This window comes from Acinonyx jubatus, chromosome B2 (assembly GCF_027475565.1).
Source record: "Acinonyx jubatus isolate Ajub_Pintada_27869175 chromosome B2, VMU_Ajub_asm_v1.0, whole genome shotgun sequence".
Classification (NCBI taxonomy): domain Eukaryota; kingdom Metazoa; phylum Chordata; class Mammalia; order Carnivora; family Felidae; genus Acinonyx; species Acinonyx jubatus.
Genome location: NC_069385.1, coordinates 42419634 through 42439310, shown reverse-complemented (window position 1 = coordinate 42439310; position 19677 = coordinate 42419634). Strand labels below are relative to the sequence as shown.

General features: G+C 34.9%; 1 protein-coding gene across 5 annotated transcripts in view; it reads right to left on the bottom strand.

Moving 5' to 3' along the window:
• TBC1D32 (TBC1 domain family member 32) overlaps window positions 1-19677 on the bottom strand; it is a 206004-nt gene that overhangs the window by 64618 nt on the left and 121709 nt on the right. For all 5 annotated transcript variants that reach the window (XM_015068263.3, XM_027056995.2, XM_053222325.1 and 2 more), the window contains 3 exons: window positions 15679-15801; window positions 14274-14382; window positions 13483-13576 (listed from right to left, as the gene is read on the bottom strand). In XM_015068263.3, the coding sequence (XP_014923749.1) occupies window positions 13483-13576; window positions 14274-14382; window positions 15679-15801 (326 nt within the window). The remainder of the gene's footprint in view (window positions 1-13482; window positions 13577-14273; window positions 14383-15678; window positions 15802-19677) is intronic.

Sequence of the window (19677 nt, the reverse complement as noted above, 5' to 3'; positions counted from 1 at the left end):
ATGAAACTACAAAACCCACGAACTTTATTGTTCATTTACTGCACAATGTCTAGCTCCAGAGACAGAGAATATGGTACCCTTGTTCTTCAGTTAACACCTCTAATTCAGAAGCTTTATTAACATTTGTTTCTTTATATTGAAGAAAATACACTACAATAATTATTTTATAAGCAGTAGTCTGCAATTATAAAATGTTCAAGATAAATTTATATATAATACCCATCAAAAAGCCTTTCAATTCCCCAACATATTAGTAATACACGGCCAATGGTTTGCATTTTCATTTATGCTTTTATAAAGCACCAAACCTATGCAAATAATATACATTTAATACAGTGGCTTAGATTCATGTTTCTCACTTAAGAACAGAATATAGTCCTCACAGACATTTGATGAATACATAGAACCTAATGATCAACATATATTTTATACTGAATTCATTCAGAGCTGAAAATTTACAAACTGAAAAGCAAGTTCTAACTGGAATTCACTTCAATTTTGTATGATATCCTCCCTTCTTTCCTCATTAATTGAAGAAGGAAAAACTACTTCATGTTGGGGTGGGGGAAGGTATTAGAAAGAGATTATATCTCACATATTATTTAAAATGATCGGTTTTCTCATATATGAATAATGCCATCTAAAAATATCTGAACAATCAGACCATAAAGATTTTAACATTATGTGATGTATTCCATTAAAGGGAATGATTATCACCATGGAACTTACTCTTTTATATAGTATCTGAAAGAGAATGTTGTGCCAGGCAGAAAATCAATTTCCTATCAGATAAGTAAAAATGCAGCAGAGGAAGCAGTAAAGTTAAGCTATTGAAGCTACAAAGAGATTAAATTTGAAGTAATCACAGAATAAAGGCTGTGTATTTTTTTGGTTATTTTTTTTCAATTTTGGAAAAAAATGAAATGAATGCCAACAATATATATAGCTTTTATGTGCTATAAAATCATAAACTACCACTTTGTAAATGATAAAACAACTATAATAAAGGTGTCTACCTCATGAATGATATATACAGAAGTCTAGCTCAAAGTACTTTCTAACTGCAAAGCTGTTGATGCTCTAAAAAATAAGTCCCATCAGAGATTATTCTAGGTATGAGAAAAATTTCTAAATTTACTTCAGATTAGCCTGAAAGGAATTCCCAATGTCCACTGACAAAGATTTGGAAGATAGAGTCTGATGATGGAAAAAATAAAAGGAGAAAAAATTCAATGTTAATTCATCCATTCATTAAATATACATTTATTATTGTCTATCACCTAAGGCAGACAACATTTTTGTCTCATAGAAATTACACTGTAGGGAGCAGTGAACAAAATACATAGCTCAAAGTAAGGTATAGTGTGGTAAGAGAAATCCACTGGGAGGCAGAGAGATGTAAGGGAAGAAGTATATTTTAGATAAAGTGGAGATAACTTCTCTGAAGAAGTAACATCCAGACTAAGCATAAAAAGTTTAGAAGGAACTGTGTGAGAGGAGGAGTCAGTACTCCAGGAAAAGGGAACATCAACAGCAAAGGCTAGAGGCATAAACTTGACGTAGTCTAAGATGTGAAAGAAGTTCCCAAACCACTTATCTGATAAGGAATTTATATCTAGAATATATAAAGAACCTTTACAACTCAGTAATAAAAAGATAAATAATTAAAAAATAGGCAAAGGATGTGAATAGTCATTTCTCCCAGGAATATCAGTCTTCAGGGGAATGCAAATCAAAACCACAATGAAATAGCACTTCACATCCTACTGGATGGCCAGATCACAACATATGATGATGATGATGTAGAGAGATGAGAACTCTCATAACACTGTTGATGAAAAGGTAAAATGGCAAAGCTGCTTTAGAAAACAGTGAAGGTTCCTCAAACTATTAAACACAGAATTACCATAAAACTCAGCAATTCAATTTCTAGGTATATATTCTAGAGAAAAAATATATATGTTCATGCAGAAACTTGTATGTGAATGTTTACAGCAGCATTATTTATAATAGCCAAAAGGTGGAAACAGGATGCCTGGGTGGTTCAGCATCACTTGATTTCAGTTCAGGTTATGAACCCAGGGTCATGGAATTGAGCCCCGAGTTGGACTCCATCCTGAGTGGGGAGCCTGCTTGGGATTCATTCTCTCTCTCTCTCTCTCTCTCTCTCTCTCTCTCTCACTCTCCCTCTTGCCCCTCCCCACTGCTTGTACATGCTCTCTAAAAAAAAAGTAAAAATTAAAAAAATTTAAACAGATTTTTAAAAGGTAGAAACAATCCAAGTGTCTATCACCAGATAAATATATAAACAAATTGTGGTATATCCACATAATGGAGTATTAATCATAAAAAGGAACAGAGTACTTATCCATACTACAACATGAAAGAACCTTCTAGATGAACCTTGGAGACATTATGCTAAGGGAAGAAGTCAGTCACAAAATACTGCATACCACACTATTCCATTCATATGAAAAGCACAAATTAAGAAATCTCTAGAGACATAAAGGACATTAGTGGTTGTTTAGGGCTGAGAGAGGGAAGTGGGGGAAGACGGGTACTGGGTTTCTTCTTCAGGTGGTAAAAACGTTCTAAAGTTGTTTGTGGTGATGGTTGTACATATCTACTAATATACTAAAAACTACTGAACTATACACTTTCAATGGATGAACTGTATAGCATGTTAATTACATTCTGAAAGCTGTTTTTAACAAAACAAAACAAAACAAAACAAGACCCGCATGCTTATGTAGAGTATGTAGGATAATTACTATAGAGAGAAAGGCCATGAGATGACTGAAAGAGCAATGGAAAGGAAAACAATGGGAAAGTGACACATTTGTTTATACAGCTGGCTCACATTAGTTGATACTCTGTGTACTTAGAAAGCTCAAAGGAAGTTAACTTCGGATTTTGGGTTGTTTTGTTTTAAGGAAGGGCCTCTGAAGGGATTATATGGGTAAGAATGACTACGGAGGACTTCCTAGGACCACTCAGAAGTTCACTTAAATTAGGAGTTACTAATATTTGAGGCTTTCAATGAGTAGCCAACCAAATTTCTAAGGTCAAAGAGAAGCAATCAATGCCACATGGCCCTGATGTCAGTGGCCCTGTAAATCAGTGCTGGCTTCTACCACTGTGTTGGCCCTGTCAGGAGTACTAGAAACATACAAGCAATGACACACACAAAAAACTTACTCTCTACTTTGAAGACACCAACCCCAGCTGAGTGAATATATATACAAATGGTTTCCTGATAAAGACAGGCATTCCACAGTAGGTATACAGAATACAGATAGAACCTAGACTGCTGATTATTTTACAATTCAGCCTGAATAAACATTATAAAAGTAATTTAAAAATGAATATAGGATGCTAGAAAGGGAAGAACAGCAAAGTCCTCACATTCAGATGTCTAATGCTTCCGATAACCAGAATATTTTATCCAATCCCTCAAGCCATTTCTATTTCTCAGTATGAGCGTACTGAATTTCACTTCTCTTTAGAGAAAGAAGTCCCATCCTGAACACAGCAAAATGGAATGTAGTAAAGACTAGCCACCTAGGGGTATAACAATAACTTGTAGGAAGTCTAAGCTTAGCTTAAAAAACAATCTGTTTTATCTTATGATCTGTTCCACATGGAAAGAACATTATGACTCAATCTCCAGTCTCTTGATACACTAACCAGTACTGGTTTTTATCCATAATACAACTCTCCTTTCTCCCACTCCCCGCACTTTTTTTTTTCATTTATTATTTTTTAATTTGAATTCAAGTTAGTTAACACAGAGTGTAGTACCAGTTTCAAGAGTAGAACCCAGTGATTCATCACTTACTTAACACCCAGTACTCACCACAACAAGTGCTCTCCTTAACACCCATCACACATTTAGCCCATCCCCACCTACCTCCCCTCCGGAAACACTCAGTATTTTTTCTCTGTATTTAAGAGTCTCTTAAGGTTTGCCTCCCTCTCTGTTTTCTTATTTTTCCTTCCCTTTCCCTATGTTCATTTGTTGTTTCCCAAATTTCACATATGAATGAAATCATATGTTTGTCTTTCTCTGACTTATTTCGCTTAGCATAATACACTCTAGTTCCATCCACATTGTTGTGAATGGCAAGATTTCATTCTTCTTGATCACCAAGTAATATTCCATTGTGTGTGTGTGTGCACACACACACACACACACACACACATATATACACCACATCTTTATCCATTCATCAGTCGATGGACATTTGGGTTCTTTCCATATTTCAACTATTGTTGATAGTGTTATGATAAACATTGGGATGCATGTGCCCTTTTGAATCACATTTTTGTATCCTTTCACTAAATACCTACAATTGTTGGGTGATAGGATAGTTCTAGTATTAATTTTTTTGAGGAACCTCCACACTGTTCTCCAGAATGGTTGCACCAGTTTGCATTCCCACCAATAGTGCTAAAGTATTCCCCTTTCTTCACATGCTTGATAACATCTATTGTTTCCTGGGTTGTTCATTTTATTCGGACAGGTGTGAGGTGGTATCTCATTGGGTTTCTGATGTGTATTTCTCTGATAAGTGATGTTGAGCATCTTTTCATGTGTCTGTTAGCCATCTGGATGTTTTCTTAGGAAAAATGTCTATTCATGTCTTCTGCCAATTTCTTCATTGGATTATTTGTTTTTCAGGTGTTGAGTTTGATAAGGTCTTTATAGGTTTTGAATTACTAATCCTTTATCCGATATATCATTTCATCTTTTCCCATTCCATGGATTGCCTTTTAGTTTTGTTGTTTCCTCTGTTGTGCAGAAGCTTTTTATCTTGATGAGGTCCCAATAGTTCATTTTGCTTTTGTTTCCCTTGCCTCCAGAGACATGTCTAGTAAGAAGTTGCTGCAACCTAGGTCAAAGAGGTTGCTGCCTGTATTCTTCTGTAGGATTCTGGTAGTTTCCTGACTCAATTTAGGTCTTTCATCCACTTTGAATTTATTTTTGTGTATGGTATAAGAAAGTGGTCCTGTTTCATTCTTCTCTACGTCGCTGTCCAGTTTTCCCAGCACCATTTGCTGAAGAGACTGTCTTTTTTCCATTGGATACTCTTTCCTACTTTGTCAAAGATTAGTTGGCCATACATTTGTGGGTCCATTTCTGAGTGCTCTTCTGTTCCATTGACTTACATGTCTGTTTCTGTGCACTGTCTTGATTGCAGCTTTGTTTTTTGTTTTTGTTTTTTTTTTTTCTTAATGATTGCAGCTTTGTAATACAGCTTCCAGTTAAGAATTGTGATGCCTCCAACTTTGGTTTTCTTTTTCAACATTACTTTGGCTATTTGGGGTCTTTTGTAGTTCCATACAAATTTTAGAATTGTTTGTCTTAGCTCTGGGAAGAATGCTGGTGTTATTTTGATAGGAATTGCACTGAATGTATAGACTGCTTTGGATGTATAGATATTTTAACAATATTTATTCTTCCAATCCGTGAGCATGGGCTGTTTCTCCATTTCTTTATATTTTCTTCAGTTTTTTTCATACGCTTTCTATAGTTTCCTATACAAATCTTTTACCTCTTTGATTAGGTTTATTCCTAGATATCTTAGAGTTTGGGGTACAGTTATAAATGGGATCAATTCCTTGATTTCAATTTCTGCTGCTTCATCTTTGGTGTACTGAAATGCAACTGATTTCTGTACGTTGATTTTATATCCTGCAACTTTGCCAATTCATGTATCAGTTCTAGCAGTTTTTTTGTAGTCTTTTGGGTTTCCCATGCAGAGTATCCTGTCAACTGGAAAGACTGAAAGTCTTCTTTCTTGCCAATTGACTAGGACTTCCAGTACTATATTAAACAACAGAGTGAGAGTGGACATCTCTGTCGCATTCCTGACCTTAGGGGAAAGCTCCCATTGAGGAGGATATCAGCTGTGGGTCTCTTGTATATGGCCTTTATGATGTTGAGGTATGTTCCTTCTCTCCCTACCTTCATGAGGGTTTTTATCAAGAAATGATGCTGTATTTTGTCAAATGCTTTTTCTGCATCTATTAAGAGGGTCATATGGTTCTTTTATCCTTTTTTATTAATGTTGTGTATCACGTTAATTGATTTGCAAATATTGAACCAGCCCTGCAGCCAGGAGTAAATCCCACTTGATCACGGTGAATAATTGTTTTAATGTACTGTTGGATTTGATTTGTTAGTATCTTGTTGAGAATTTTTTCATCCAAGTTCATCAGGGATATTGGACTATAAATTCTCCTTTCTGGTGGGGTTTTTCTCTGGCTTTGGTATCAAGGTAATGCTGGCTTCACAGAATGAGCCTGGAAGCTTTCCTTCCATTTCTGTTTTTTGGAGCAGCTTGAGAAGAATAGGTATTATATATCTTCTATTAAATATCTGGTAGATTTCCCCTGGAGAGCCATCTGGCCCAGGACTCTTCTGTGTTGGGAGATTTTTGATAACTGAATCAATTCCTTTGCTAGTTATGGGCCTGTTCAAATTTTGTATTTCTTCCTGTTTGAGTTTTGAGAGTGTTGGTGTCTAGGAATTGGTCCATTTTATTGGCATATAATTTTTCATAGTATTCTCTAATAATTGTATTTCTGTGGTATTGGTTGTAATCTCTTTCATTCATGATTTTATATATTTAGGTCATCTCTCTTTTCTTTTTGATAAGTCTGGCTAGGGGTTTACCAATTTTGCTTATTCCTTCAAAAAACCAGCTTTTAGCTTCATTGATATGTTCTGTTTTTTATTTGTATATTGTTTATTTCTGCTCTAATCTTTAGAATTTCCCTTCTTCTGCTGACTTTGGGCTTCATTTGCTTCTCTTTTTCTAGCTCCTTTAGATGTAAGGTTAGCTTGTGTATTTGGAACCTTTCTTCCTTCTTGAGATAGGCCTGATTTGCAATGTACTTTCCACTTATGACTGCCTTTGCTACATCCCAAAGGGTTTGGACTGTCATGTTTTCATTTGCTTCCATTTTTTTAAACTTCTTCTTTAATTTCCTGGTTGACCTGTTCATTCTTTAGTAGTATGTTCTTTAATCTCCATGTATTTGAGGACTTTGCAAATTTTTTCATGTGGTTGATTTCAAGTTTCATACTGTTATGATCTGAAAATATGAAAGGTATGATCTCCATTTTCTTGTACCTGTTGAGGGCTGATTTGTGACCCAGTATATGATCTATTCTGGAGGATGTTCTATGTACACTCAAGAATGTGTATTCTGCTACTTCAGGATGAAATGTTCTAAATATATCTGTTAAGTCCGACCAATCCAGTGTGTCATTCAAACCTAATGTTTCCTTGTTGATTTTCTGCTTAGATGATCTGTCCATTGCTGTAAGTGGGGTGCTGAAGCCGCCTATTATATGAGTTTCTTTATGTTTGTGACTAATTGATTTATATATTTGGATACCATCAAGTTGGGGGCACAAATATATACAATTGTTAAATCTTGATGGATGGACCCCTTAATTATTATATAATGCTCTTCTTCATTCATCTCTTGTTACAGTCTTTATTTTAAAATCTAATTAGTGATTTAAGTATGGCTACTCCAGTTATCTTTTGACATCCTTTAACATGACTGATGGTTCTCCATCCCCTCACTTTCAATGCAGGTGTCTTTGGGTCTAAATGAGTCTTTTGTGCATAGCATATAGATGGATCTCGTTTTATCTATTCTGATATCCTATGTCTTTTGATTAGAGCAGTCAGTCCATTTATATTCAGAGTGATTATTGAGATATGGATTTAGTACCATTGTGTTACCTGTAGAGCTGGTGTCTCTGGTGGTGTTCTCGGTTCCTTTGTAGCCTTAGTTGCTTTGCTTTTTTTTTTTTCCTGCACTCAGAGTGTCCCCCTTAAAATTTCTTGTAAGGGCCAGTTTAGTGGTCACAAATTCCTTTAGTTTTTGTTTGTCTGGGAAACTCTTTCTCTCTCCTATTCTGAATGACAGCTTTGCTGGATAAAGAATTCTTGGCTACACATTTTTCCCATTCAACATATTAAATGTTTCCTGCCGCTCCCTTCTGGCCTGCCAAATTTCGGTGGACTGGTCTTCTGCTAACGTTATGTATCTATCCTTAGGTTAAGGACCTTTTGTCTTTAGCTTCTTTCAGGATTCTTTTTTTATCTTTGTATTTTGTAAGTTTCACTCTGATATGTCATGGTGCTGAGCTGTTTTTGTTGTTTGAGGAGCGTTCTCTGTGTCTCTTGGACTTGAATGCTTGTTTCCTTCCCCAGATTAGGGAAGTTCTCAGCTATAAATTGTTCAAATAAACCTTCTGCCCCTTTTTCCCCACTCTTCTTCTTATGGGGCTCCTATGATATGAATATTGTTTTGTTTTATGGAATCACTAAGTTCTCCAAGTTTCCCCTGATCTAATAATTATATCTCCTTTTCAGCTTCATTATTTTCCATAATTTTATCTTCTACATCACCTATTCTCTCCTCTGCTTTTTAAATCCTTATTGTCACTGTATCCAGTCAGTACTGCATCTCAGTTATAGCACTGTTTATTTCAGCCTGACTAGTTTTTAGGTCTTTGATCTCTGCAGCAAGGGTTTCCCTCGTGTCTTCTATGCTTTTTTCAAGCCCAGCTATTACTCTTATGAATGTTGTTCTAAATTCTTGTTCAGATATATTGCTTATATCTGTTTTGAGCCAAGTCCCTAGCTTTGATTCCTTCTTAAACCTTCTTTTGGGGAGAGTTCCTCTATCTTGTCATTTTGGCTAAGTTTCTGTTGTTTGTATGTTTTAAAAGCTTGGTGTGTTTCCTGTACCCGGGAGTGCTGCTATATTAAAAAGGGGTCATACACTGCCCAGTGCCTGGCATTTCAGGAAGTATTTCTGGTGTATGCTGTGTACACTCTGCTGTTGTGTTTTGGCCGCTCTTTCCCACTGGTCAGTCCTCCGCAGAGGGATGAGGAAAGCCCAGAGTCCCCCTACTTTTCAGCCATCTTAACTCCAACCCTCTCCTTTTTTTTTTCTTCTGCACAGGTAATAATAAGTAACTACACTAACAAACTTCTTCCTATTTGTCTAAACTCTCAGGTGACAGAGTGATGATATTCCAAGTTATTTCTACTACATGGAAGAGAATTCTTTTGTGTAAGAGTATTTACATATGTTTACATATATGTGGTATACACACATGCACATATGTGTACATATATCATGTGCATGCTTATATATATGTAATGTACATATGTATATATATATATATACACACATAGATAATATTAATCACTAGCTTTTAAAGGTCTTTTACATTTTAGTATTATGACCCTAAAAACATGCACGATGAAAAATAACTGAACCAGATGATGTCTAAAGATTCTTATTTACAGATGAAGATAAATTATCTAAGAGCTAACACTAATGCCAATGAGCTAACAAGAAGCAATTTAACAGATGAGGAGATGCTAACTGTAGCAAGGAGGATAAATCTAGAAGCTGGGAGACAAATGAGAGGATGTCACCATGTGCACACAACCGAAGTGATTTTTTCCCCCACAACAATGAAATGCTATCCCAAAGTTTTGCAGTGTTAATGACAACTAAAACAACACCTATCAGAATAAATAAATCATTACTTTCAAATCAAAAAAGCAAAATGAGAAGTGTAAGAACTCTTGCCTGCAAAATAGCTGTCTTGAAGTGTTATAAGCTTAAACATATTTAAAATTGTACAATGTTTAATTTATTGAACGGTATTTGACCAGAAACATTACTTTCAATTTAGCTTTATACCTGTCAGAAATGCACTTGGCTCCATTTTTCTCATTGAGTTCACAGAGATATCCCTGTGATGTATATCCTAGGCTGTTCACTGGTGCCTACCTCATTTGCTCCTGCTTAACAAAAACCAGGATCACTATTACTAGGAGGAGGTATTAGTTATTGCCACTAATAATGAATAATGTCTTAGTCAAACACTTGTGTCTTAGGGATAAACAGAAAGACCATAGAAGCTATCGTCCATTATGGTAGGGAAATATAGAATTAAGTAAAGAGATTTAAAATGGTACAACACTAAGACAGAGCACTGACAGGGTTTCAATTAGAGGAGTAATGTAATGCAATCCACATTTCAATAGCAGTATTCTGGCCACTGTATTGAGAACACATTGAATACTTAGCAGGTTACCGCAACAAGACAGGTGAGAAATGAGGGTTGTAGTGCATGAGTGAAAGTGATTTCAGATACCCAGAGTCAAGACCATTTGCTGACAGATTAGATGTGGGTATGAAGACAAAAAGAAGTCAAAGAATGCCTTCAGGTTTACTGCCTACAGAATTAGAAGCACAAAGTTGCCATTTCTGAAATGAGTAAGAAAACCAAAGGAACAGACTTGGAGGGAGTATCAGAAGTTTATCTCAGACTTGTTAGGTTTGATGTGATTATTAACCTTCCCAGTAGAGGTGTCTAGTAGGCAGTTACATATGAATGCAGAGTTCACAGGGCAGAGATAGGGGTTAAAGATATAAATCTGATAGCCATCAGCATACTGGACAGTATTTTATTCATGAGATGAGATCTTACCAAGAGTAAGTATAGCTAGAAAAATAGGCAAGGAAGAACTGAGCCCTGGGGCACTCCTAAATTTAGAGGTTAGAGAGAAGTGAAAGATGAAAAAAAAAAAAAAAAAAGAGAGACAAAAGAATTTGCCAGAAACATGGGAGGAAAATCCAATCAGGTATTTTCTAGAAGCCAAGTAAAGAAAGAGTTTCAAAAGAAAGGGAGGGAGCGAATATGTTGAGTAATAATGCTAGGTCTAGTAGGATGCAGACTGATCTATGCAGATTTAATCATGGTGGAATGGTAGGGGTTAAAGACTGGTTAGCTTTGTGAGTTCAAGTGGGTTCAAGAGAGAATGAAAAGAGTTAATGGAGTAACAAGATTAGACAACTCCTTCAAAGAAATCTGCAGTAAAAAGAAATGGAAAAGTGCGTTCAAAAAAAGATATTTTAAATATGGCAGAATTAACAGCATGCTTGTTGGCTCATGAAAAATCTACATTGGAGAGCCATCCCAACACCCAAAACAACAGCAATAAAGGAAAAGGGAGACCTGTTAGAAACAGTATCTTTGAGAAGAGGATGGAATGTAGTGCAAGACATGGGGAAGACATGCTTTGTAATAAGCAAACTGGCAGTTTATTCATAGTAATGGAAAACCTAAACTGATATAGATGCAGCTAAGTGAGTTGGTGTATATCAGGAGCACATGGAAGCTTTTTTCTATTTCTATTTCCTCAGTAACCTTAAAAACAAAATTATCATCTGACAGGATGGATGAGGATGAGGTGAGGAAGGTTTGATGAGAGAGATTTTAAAATGGTCATCCAGGCGAGTATAGACCTGGGGACACAGTGTATGACTGCCTGGAAGTATGATGGGCCCACTTAAGGTTAATAACCATCTGCAGTTATCTTCTGGGCTGGACACAGATTCTGTCATGACTCCCTTTTCTAAATCACTCACAAAAGAAGAGCAGGGAGTAAAATTTTATTCCTCTGAGCACCAATTCCTAGGAATTGATGATATATCTTTTCAGGGAAGTGTCCATTTAATCTTTTTTTTTTTTTTTTTAATTTCTGTCTGCCTCATTCTGTTTAAAAAGATAAGGCACATTTTATTTAGGTTTCATTTTTTTTTAAGTTTACTTATTTTGAGAGAGAGATGGAGAGCACGCACATGCAGGAGAGAGAGAGGGACAGAATACCAAGCAGCTCTGTGCTGTAAGCCCAGAGCCTAACACCAGGCTCGAACCCACGAACCATGAGATCATGACCTGAGCTGAAACCAAGAGTTGGATGCTCAACCAACTGAGCCACCTAGGTGCCCCATAAGGCATATTTTTTAAATCAAACTATTTTGAAGAACCAAATTATCAAACATGACAGTCACATAATAAACTGATAATGACTGAATTTGTTGCTCCAAAAATTAATATTTGTTTCTAAGCGAAATTTAGCAAAGATAACAATGCTTTATCATAACAAGGAACAAAATCAGGAAAAGGGTTGAGGCACCAAGAATGGATCATGTAGATCTATCATCTTATCTCCAATGCCTAGGGAAGCACTTGATAATTAGCACTTGAGAAAAATGTGAAATACAGAAATGAGGGGGCAAATAAGTGATGGAAAAGACTGAAAATACAATAGGAAAGCATGAGAGTAACAGACTGAGAAAGGTTTGGGTTCACTGAAAGATGGGACTCAAAAAGTGGGAAAAGTGTTCAAAAATGGTACTCTTTCAAGAGTTTCTTCTTGAAAAATAACTTATATCACTCACACATCTCTGAAAGCAGTAGATGATGTAGCACAAAAAAGAGGAAAACAAAGGCGGAATTTTGAAAGTGCATTATAAAGACAAATAGTAAAAACTTTAAAAAGCTCCCTCGTGTTCTTTCTCTTTCCCTAACTTCCCAGTAGATAGAAAACACACACACACACACACACAAATTTTTGTCTCTACCCAATTGTGAGATATATAATGTATATCTCAAACATTGGATAGAGACAAAACAATGCATATCAATTGATGGCTTCTATTAATTGTTTTAAAGCAAGTAAATGCAGAGAAAAACAAAAGGCAAAAAAGTGTCACACAGAAACATTTTTTCAACAATCACTCCATAAAATCTTAACTTATGTTAATCTTATACATAATGCTATTTTTTTCCAACGCAACTCTAATGGTATTAAAGGTGATAGCACTGATATAAACTTTAACATCTCAAATTAATTGTTTAATCATATATATTCATATCTCATCTTAGAATTCTCTAGTCTAAAACTGAATTTTCATTGCTCTCCCCATAAGCTCTTGAGCTACACTGACCTTATGCTTCAATTTGGCTTACCAGTTGTCCTCTGGCCTATCTTGCCAAATCTTACACATCCTTTAAACTACTTCTTGTTTTAACCCCAAAACACCTATTTCACATCTTGCTTTAAACACTAATTTTCTTTGGAAGGGTATTTGGCATTTATGTTATCCTAGTAGGCTACACATTTGTCTATTTAGTTCCCATCACACTATATACCACACAATTATCTAATTACTTGAATGTATTCTCTAAAAATTCATGAATTCCTCTAAGGTAAATACTTGAACTTTTATTAAATTTATATAATTTATATTATATTTATATTTCAAGTCTTGACGACACAGAACTTATGTATGGCACACAGATACCAAAAAATATTGCTGTGCTAAATAAAGTTCTATGTATCTAGAATTTATCAAAAACCTTAATTCTCTTTTTTTAATAAAAAAAAACATTCTGTTAAGAATTATTCAGTATCATACTGATAATTTAGTAAGAAATTTACAAAGAAATAGGAATAAGTGGATCCATATATACAAGCTGAATGAAAAGCAGTTATTAATCTCCTATAATAATACTTTATCTTTTTTTAAATTATAACCACAAAAGCACTAAAATAATGTGATATTAGATTGTAAACATTGTACCTTGTTTTAGATCAGCATTTTTTGTAACTTCTGACAGGTAGCAGTTTGGTAAAGGATATGATGAAAACATTGGCCAAGGATACGGATCATCACCCTAAACAAGAAGACAGATAACTTTAGGAAGTAATATTAAATACTGAAGCTTAAGGCTTTTTGAAACTGGCTTTTGTTTCATATATACTAGAGTTGTAGCCTAACTAATCAAAAGGTGTTTGCTAATTACAACTCTATTCTCTGAAGGATATTAACTAAAATTAAATGTAGTAGAAATGACATTTACACAAGCACTAAAGACAAACATATGGTAACTTGTTCTAGCAACCAGGACCGATAATGATGGCTTTAGTATATTTTTTTCCATGAAAGGAAAATTACAGTCTTCAAAAGAAACCTGTATTTCCTATACTGAAATCGGAAACAAACACAAAAAACAAAACTTATCTTGTGTTGTCAATCATTTCTCTTTTTCCTAGATTGACAAAACAAAAACATACTTAAACAAACAAACAAAACCTTCAAGAGAAAGCCAAAGTCTATGAATACTGATGGAAGGAGAGGTACTCAATATTGCTAATTAAGTACCAAACACATATTCATCTAATAAAAATTAGGTATCATGAAAAAGACATTGAATATAATGTCATAGACACAGGAAAATGACAACTTTTAATGAAACAACACAAACTAGCCCTAACGACCACCCCTTGTCATGAATATTCGTTTCATTTCAAAGTGTTTATTTGTATCCTAAAGTTTTTCTAGTAATCAAAATTCCTCTTTATCCCACTCACCTTCTGTAGTACCCTTGGTGGCAGAATTCGTTCCATAGGCCCACCAATCAAATTTATTCTAACAAGAACATGATTTCTCTCTACAGATAAGCCATCAATTATAAAATCCCTGAAAAAAAAAAATACCAATTTTGTTTTGTTTGTTTTTTTTTACCAATTTCGTTTTCTTAATCAAATATGATTTAATTCTAATATCAAATCAGTGGAATGTAAAAAGAAAATTTTCTATAGAAAAGTCTGGAAAATGGATTATTAACAATTAGTGCTTAAAAAGAGCTTAAATGCACTTTATCTTATAGCTTTGTCATAAAGCAAAGAATTGGTGGAGATATAACTGATACAATGAAATAAATGTTATTAATAAAATATTTTCTTGTCAAATGTTACTGCATTTAAAGAAATGGAATTAAGGTCTACATTATTTCCATGATTCTATCACATTTTAATTAGGGTTCCCTTACTAGAACCCAGTGCCTTAAACTCAAAATCTAAATGTTGCTTTTGAGCAGATTCCACACTTCCTGCAGCTGTTAATATCATCCTTTTCTACCAAATCTAGAGAATCCAGACTGGTCTTCTATAATTTTCCAAAACCCAGCTAGAATGGAAGCACATTTTTTTTTTTTAAATCACAGACATGAGGGGCACCTGGGCAGCTCAGTCAGCTAAGTGGTCGTCTCTGGGTCTTGGTTCAGGTCATGATCTCATAGTTTGTGAGTTTGAGCCCCACATTGGGCACTGCTGACAGTGCGGAGCCTCCTTGGGATTCCCAAGCTCACCTTCTCTCTCCATCCCTCCTGCATTCTCTCTCACACTCTCTCTCTCTCAAAATAAATTTAAATAAATAAATAAATAAATAAACAGAAAATACCAGCTATTGAATATGTATTCAATAAATTCAGCCAAATTGAGGTAATGACAAATATAATAGAAAAAGATCATCAAAATATTACCATAACCTCATTTTGCAATAACCAGAATTTATGACTATGAACTAACATAATTCAGAGAATGGAGTAAAGAGTAACTCTACAAAAGACATGAAATCAAACATTTTGTTTATTGGGTCATCTTACACATGCACACTGAATTTAAAGGTGATACAACTTCATCTAACCATTAATAAAGTTAGTCTTAAAAAAAACAAAAACAAAAAACCTAAACTAAACAACAACTTAGAAAGCAGTACTATGCAAGACTTCCCCACGAACATCTATCACTATCTTTCTGATGGTGATGTTTCTGTTTTAATTGCTTTTTACTCTTATTTAAATCTATTGAATTCAGACAGTGGAAAAACATTAAACTATATACACAAAATTACATTTTAACAGAGCATCTGTAAAGAAAACTATTGTTAATATGTCTTAACAGGGCTTGAGCAGGGAGTGTTGTTTGTTTTTACCTGTGGCTTTCAGAGTTCTCTAAGATATTTTCTTCTTGAGCATTCAGTAACACTTCAGATACTTGATACTGAGCTTCCAATAGGAGAAGAGTGTCTAGATCACAGCATACCACACCTAATAACCTATATAAAAAGGAACAATAAAAGCAGATTTTATAAAATAGATCTTATAAGTTTAGAAACTACTTTTGGTAGGTATCTCAAAGTAACATCTACACATGGGAATACAAATTTTATAAGAAAGATCACATAGTTACTTCAAAAACATTTGTAATCATTTTGATTAGTAATCGACTACAAAGGTTTTTCTCATTGGAATATTATTTAAAGACCATAGACAATTTCTATTCTAGTTTTTTAAAATTATCTAAATCTAGGAATAGTAAGTTTTCAACTACTAATTAAAAAAGTAGATAGGGAACATTAGTAAATCCATAAAAACTACAAATTGTCACCACTTTTTATTCAGCAACTAATTACATAAGGAATGACATAATCATTTTGCTACCAGGAAATGTTCATTAGGGTGAAGTGTCAATGGCTAATTTTATAATTCTCAGATAAAGCTGAGAACACCATATCGTACTGATCTATCTCTAAATACAAATGATTTCCACTTGTCTCTCAACACTGCTAAAGTGGAAATCATGTGGCTCCTACTGTGACACAAGAGGACATACACTGCACAATCTATGAAATATTCTTGCTGAGAAAACTGAATGAACCTGAAACTAACCAACAATTATTACACTGTCAGTTTACAGGAAATATAAAAATCAGAGAAATGTTAAAAGATGACCACAAGAAGGAAACAGCAACCAAATCCAGAATTTAGAGAATCCCACACATTATTATATATTATTTCTTCAAAAAAAAGGATATAAAAAAGGGACAAGGTAACTTAAAAATTAAAAGCAAAATATCAAGCAAATATGAAGACTTTGTTCTGATTGTGATTCAGACAAAAACTATAAAGTGCATTTGTAGTCTCATGGGAAAATATGGGTTAGGTACTAGATGAGATCAGGGAAATGGTGCTGATTTTGTTAGATGTAACAGTGACAAAGTAGTAATGCTTTTTTTATATATATATAAACAGATTTTATATGTTAGAGATACATAATGAATTGTTCATAGGTAAAATGACATATCTGGAATTTGCTTTAAAGTACTTTAAGAAAAGGGGCACCTGGGTGGCTCAGTCCAGTCAGTTAAGCATCTGCCTTTGGCTCAGGTCATGATCTCATGGTTTGTGGGTGCCAGCCCTGCGTAGAGCTCTGTGTTGACAGTTCAGAGTCTGGAGCCTACTTCAGATTCTGTGTCTCCCTCTCTTTCTGCCCCTCTCCCGTTTGTCCTGTGTCCCCCTGTAAGGGTTAAATTGTAGTGTAGGGCTAACGCTTAGCTTGAAAGATAACAACTTTGTTCTGACACTGAGGGTCAAAAGATAACAGCCTTGCTTTTCCTCTTGTAAATCATAGTTCATACTCTTGTGAATCAGGCTTTACCAATGAAGGAAACAAAAGCTCAAAAAAAGAGCATCAGAGACAAGGTCAAGGAGATCCACTGGTTGCAACTTAGCAGCAGAAAGTCTAAAATAATCACCTCATTTGATAACTGTTTCTAACTCATCTGGGAACTGTTTCTCTGTTCTGTTCCCAGATAATGATAAAACGATGTGATCGGCTTTAAAAACTCTGTACCCTGGCTGTTCGGGGCCACACTCTTATCAGGAGTGTTGGTCCCGATCGGTTGGCCTTGCCTCTCATTGTAATAAACTTTGTTGCGACTGTCACTGGTGCCCGTAGCATTATGTTTCAGGAGTCGCTTGGATGCAACACCCCTCTGTCTCTTAAAAACATATACACATTAAAAAAAAAATTTTAAGTACTGAAGAAAGGGGCGCCTGGTTGGCTCAGTCGGTTAAGTGGCCAACTTCCACTCAGGTCTGATCTCACAGTTCGTGGGTTCCAGCCTCACATCAGGCTCTGTGCTGACAGCTCAAAGCCTGGAGCCTGCTTCAGATTCTGTGTCTCCCTCTCTCTCTCTGCTCCTCCCATGCTTGTGTTCTGTCTCAAAAATAAACAGACATTTAAAAAAAATACGATACTGAAGAAAAAAATATGTATGGGAATGGGAGAGAAATAAAACCAGATTGGAAAATAACTGATAACTGGTAAAGATGAGTAATGGGTACACGGAACTCTCATTATACTATTGCTCATTCTGCTTTCTATAGTTTTAAAAATTCTATGATAAAAAAGTATATAAAAAGGATAATGTGAAGGCAATACCAGGTGGCTATGGTAATTGAGTGGTTAGGGACAATTTCTCTGAAAGGTGGCATTTGAGGTCACCCAAGAAGAAACCTTCTAATTACACATTTCTTGATTTATCTTGGAGATATTTTCAAACATAAGCATAAAACCATACTCCTAAGAACATTTACTTCAGAGTTGTGGTCATAAGTGCAAATAAAAAATTTTAAGTGTTCATTAAAAACATGATGTTTAAATGTTTGGAATAGATTTTATGGTGATATACTATGCAGGTATTAGAACAGAGCTGCTATATATGTTTAGCTAAAGAACTGTCCCCAAGGTATGTTAAGTGAAAAAGGAGAGACACAAAGCATTGTATACACTGGTATCATTTGAATAACAACAGAAAAGCATTTGAATGCCATTAAGAGAAATGGTCCATGTTTAGTTTATAAAAGTAAAAACATTTTTTGCTTGATAAAATGCAATGAAACCAAAACAAAAGCCTTTTCAGAGTTCTACTTGAAGATTATAGTGTTAATTGGCATTTCCCCTGTCTCATCCTAGAAATAACTTCAAGGATTAAGGGGGGGAAGAAAAGAACTTAACATCAAAATTTTAGCCACAAAATAATTTGAAGGACAGTCAAGGGCAGCCAAAATTGAACACATACTGCTAAGGGAGAGAAAGAAACTGAGAAAAAAAAGTCATGGCTGACCATGACATGAAAAACACAGCAAAGTAATCCCCCTCCCACACACAAACAAAAGAATTCCTGAGTAAAAACAAATTTCTCATAATTGAGGCATATAACATAGAGGAAAAACCTTATCCTCTGTTTGCAACAGTGGAAAAGGAATACACAAGACAGCAACAAGCAGCAGGAGTATCCCTGGTCCTATTATGTTTCTTAGAAGGAGGAAGGTAGAACAAGGAGTCAGACAAATCAATGATTAATTATTGGTTACAGAGATAATTATTAATAACAAAACTAACTACCTGCATATTAAGATGGGTGGGGACAACACAAAAAAGGGACACACACACCCAAAACTTAGACCTAGCTAACTAGAAACATGACTCTGTTTTCTCATCAACATGAGCCTCCTACAAACATCTGATAATGAAATAATTCACATCTCTCCAAAAAGAAATACCATAAGATATACACAAAGATGCTCCAAGAAAGAAGAGGAAAATAACAGGATGAACAGATGACACATACAAATACACACACACACACACACACACACACACACACACACAAACACACACAGAGGCATTTAAGCCTCTAGGCATTAAAGACTTGAAAACTATGACCAAATGATTTTCCATGAATTAAGTTGTATAAATGTATCAGAATACATTGTACAACTTATATAATGTCAGTTATATCTCAATTTTAAAGTGTTATAGGTCAATTACCTCTTAATATAAAAAAAGTTTAATAAAAGCAATCGTCTCCAATAAACTCTGTGCACAAAGTAGAGCTGTACAAGCACAGGAAAGAAACAGCAAAACAAACAAAAAACAAAAAGAACAAAACAAAACAAGAAACCCCACAGAATTTAAAATACAAACTAGCAAAGCTGAGAAAAGAAAAAGAATAAAACTGTTATAAAAATTAAAGCACAATTGGAAACAGAAGAAACACACACAGGAAGACTTAAGAGTGTGGAAAATATAATAGAAATAAAGAGTTTAAATGATCAATTTCTTGATAAGAAAAGAAAACCTGGCA